The sequence below is a fragment of the Limulus polyphemus genome, unplaced genomic scaffold, assembly GCF_000517525.1.
Source record: "Limulus polyphemus unplaced genomic scaffold, Limulus_polyphemus-2.1.2 Scaffold3006, whole genome shotgun sequence".
NCBI lineage: Eukaryota > Metazoa > Arthropoda > Merostomata > Xiphosura > Limulidae > Limulus > Limulus polyphemus.
Genome location: NW_013668616.1, coordinates 69,380 through 73,339, shown reverse-complemented (window position 1 = coordinate 73,339; position 3,960 = coordinate 69,380). Strand labels below are relative to the sequence as shown.

The window sequence follows — 3,960 nt, the reverse complement described above, 5'->3', positions numbered from 1 at the left end:
TTTTTCATGAGTGTGTTGCCTTGGGTTAAACTCAACAAGCATTTTCAGAGCATCAATATCAATTCCAACATGTCAGCCCCTGCCATCACAGTTTTCAAGGCTAAAGTCAAATGAACGAAATTTGCTGAACCATCGTTAGCACTTATGAATGTTCAAAACATTTCCATAGACTTCTTTGACATTCTTTGTGGCTACAGAGATGTTGTTTCTCTTCTTGTATTCAAACAGCATTACATGCTGAATGTGTCTCTCATCATGTGCCATCAGGGATTAAAGTATACTAAACTTTACAAATTATATAGGCTACACTAACGTGATGTTTAGGCAGTTCAGTTAATTATTATATGTGACGTACATTTTTTGGGGGGTGGTTAATGAAGGTGTTCCAAAACATGACATTAATTTCTTGACGACCTAATACACTGATGAAAAATAACTAGAGTTAATGATATGGTAGACAAAATGAAAAATAAAGTACAAACATTTACCTTTAACAAACGTTTGATATTCACTTAAGAGGTTCTAGAGGTTATACATATGAAAACTATAAGATGAAGAAAAGTATTTTTATACTTAAAATGAAAATCACCTTACACTCGAAATATTTTAACAGCTTGAGTGCAAATAACTACTAAAGATAAATAAAAGATTTATTAGAAAGACATAACTAAAATAATGTCATTCTTTGTGTACACAATGCTTACACAACTTTAACAAAATCTTATGAGGTTTTTTGATGATCGCTCAGATTTATGTTTTTTGCATAAATGTTCTTTTCCAATTGAAGTGATACAATACATCAAATTACATCAGCCTGAGGTGAAAGAGTTAACAACCACTAAACTTTTTAAATACTTTTCTGCACATGTTGCAAAATGTTACTGAATTACATTCAAAGTTTAATTAAACCAATTTACTCTCAACATGTTTTAATGAAATTAGCATTATCAAATATATTATAATTCAAAGTTATATATTATCCAACTTATCATTCCTTTATTTTTAAAAAAAAACCTCTGAAACAAATAGTTAAAATTTCAATTTTTTTTATCATGTAACACATATGCAGTTGAAATATCTTAGATTTCATGGCTTACGTTTCTGTTCAGTTTTGTCTCAATACTTCTACAACAGTCTAGATGAGTTTCTACAAGTACAAGGTTGAAGTCTAAACTTTACTTTAATTTTACAGCAGCTAACATTCCAAGAAGGAACTTTTTCCTTTCTGGTAGATGCTACACACCCACATCCCAAAGTCATCTATTGCTAAGCGACAGTCTTTTCTTGACTTGAATGGCATGCTTATAACCATTGGAAACAGCAGGTTTCTTGCTTAATTTCTCCAGAGTAGAAGGAAACACAGCCAATAAATTATTTTTCAAATAACACGTGAACTGCCACTAAGTCCATAGTTGAGATCAGTGTCCCTAACACTTGACTATTTTTTCCCACCTTATACATGTTAGTTTGATAGTTAAATTGCATTTCGATTTTACTTTTGTATTTCAGTTAATCATGTATCATTATTATTTGCATTTTAAAATTCCTATTACATTTAGGTTTTGCTTTTATATTTCAGTTAATTATGTATAATTTGTATTTTAAAATTCATATTTGAAGGATTTAATGATTATTTAAGTTTTTCTATTCATCACTTATAAAAATAGGCAAGTGCAAACATTTTGCTGTAGGCTAAAGCAATTCTGTCGGTCATAATGTTATATGGGCACCAGCTGACATTTTGACATAAATAATAAAAAATAAAGAATTGGAAAGGAAAATAAACATTAAAAATAAATTATAAGTGAAAAAGTAAAATGTAAAATTACACATATGACCCAAAGTAGATATTTTAAGTTTATTCAACAAAGAGATAAAAGGTAATTACATATTTCCATTTCTTAATTTTAAACATTTCCTTGCACTGTACTTTGGTGATAATATACTAGAATTAGTGATATAGTGAAGAAAATGGAAAATAAAATGTAAACATTTACCTCAAAATAACATTTAATATTCATTTAACTCTCTCAACACAGGCTTGGTCAATTTGACCAACCTTGTGACCTCTTTGTAGTCATTTAAAGTTTTTGTAGATTTAATACTTATAACTCTCAATAAAGTGTGTATATCTTCACAAAATTTGGCAGTCTTTTAGCATTACAAGTCTTTCACACATAAAAAATCATACTTTTTAGTGAAGTACTTTTAATAAAATAAAATAAAGATTTGTCCATGAATATATTGAGTAGGAAGATTCTTGTCAAATTTCAAACAATTTCATCCATTAGCTTTTTTTGTTGTTTTTTTGAATGAAATATAATGATAGCAATATTACATAGTGTTTCACCTCTAGTTTGAGAAATATCTTGTCCTAACCTAATACTGGTTTACATATATAATAGAAATGATATTATCAAATATAATTGGCACAGATGAAAAGGTTTTTTACTATTCACCACACTTGCTGATTAGTTTGGTTCTGATTTGGTGCAGACCAGTTATTCATATGGTAATATTAGTAAGATAATTTTAGGAAATGCTAGTTTGCTGCAGTGATAGAAAATCACAAAATTAATGTTTACAAAGAAAGCTTTAACACTATTTTTAATATTGAAATTTTTTCTTAATACATGAAGTTTTGATATATTTGACACATATGAGTATATTATTTTCCAAATCACACTTTCACTGGTCATAATTATAAATTTACAAAAGGAAATTTAATCTAATTGTGAACTTAAAAAATTGGTTAATTTTAATTTACCAATTAATCATTATGTGAACTCACTTCATCCGCAGGTTGAAGTCTGATAGACTGCATCCGAACCAACACATCGTAGGCTGTCCGAAGGGTTTTTGCCTTAATAGCTTGAGAACACTTAGTATAAGCAGGAAGATGGATGAACCACAGACTATAACAATTACTGACCAGACATCTATAAGTAAAAATAAATGCTGAATTGTTACACAATGATGTACGGCAGCCACTAGACGATGTCTAGCAATAAAAAGTAAACAAATCATTTTACACTTGAAGTATCTGAAGCATACACTTAACATTAATGTAATAACAAAAATACTTTTGTAAAGCTAAAGTCAGAAAATCAAAATAAACTTCAACATATATGGACATCTGAAAAACACTTTGGTTTATTGAGATGAAAATGAAATATATATAAAAATTAATGTCATTTCCAATGTGTAAACTGGAATGGATGTGTATTATGTGTATCATTTTTGTAGTCACTACTTAACAAGGTGTAAAATAATAAAGACTTTATAGCATGATAATAAACAATCCACACTTTACTTTACTGCGCATGGCACAAGGTTTTAGTGTCTTACATTCAAAATTTTATTAAACTACTTTTTGTTTATGTTATACCAATTAGAATAGCATCAAATCTTAGCTAATAATCATTTTTTAATAGTATACAAGTTTTAAGTTCTTAATTCTACAAGGCAATATTTAAAAAAATCCTGAATTTCCACTAGTGTGACCCACGTGACACATTTTCTCTTATCATGTCATAATCTCCATTTTATCCATCACTCCTCGAAAATGTACAAAATGAAATGTAAAATAGTCTCTATAAAATCACTATTGCTCAAACAAACCATAATTTTTATAGCCTTCAATTTTGTTTGGTTACAGAACTATCAAATAGAAAATCAGATCCCTCCTGCCACACCCACTTGTCACATCCTCTCTTTCAGGATTTGTTGATAGCTCTCTCTCACGTTTCATTATATATTACCTATAACCAACAGAAAGTCAAGGTTTTCATCTATCAAATGACGTATTGTATAATGTTGTATTCTGAACACAATGACCAGCTTGGATGAATTTATAATGGCTCTTATGGCATTGTTAGAAAGCCAGGAAAATTTTGAGAAGTTAATGAATTTGTCTACTTTTTGCATGTTATTAGTTTATATTCTTTGGTGCATTATTTA

General features: G+C 28.9%; 1 protein-coding gene across 3 annotated transcripts in view; it reads right to left on the bottom strand.

Moving 5' to 3' along the window:
• The window catches only part of LOC106468432 (DENN domain-containing protein 4C-like), a 115,834-nt gene that overhangs the window by 57,944 nt on the left and 53,930 nt on the right, over window positions 1-3,960 (bottom strand). For all 3 annotated transcript variants that reach the window (XM_022396764.1, XM_022396765.1, XM_022396766.1), the window contains one exon: window positions 2,792-2,939. In XM_022396764.1, coding sequence (XP_022252472.1) covers window positions 2,792-2,939 — 148 coding nt within the window. The remainder of the gene's footprint in view (window positions 1-2,791; window positions 2,940-3,960) is intronic.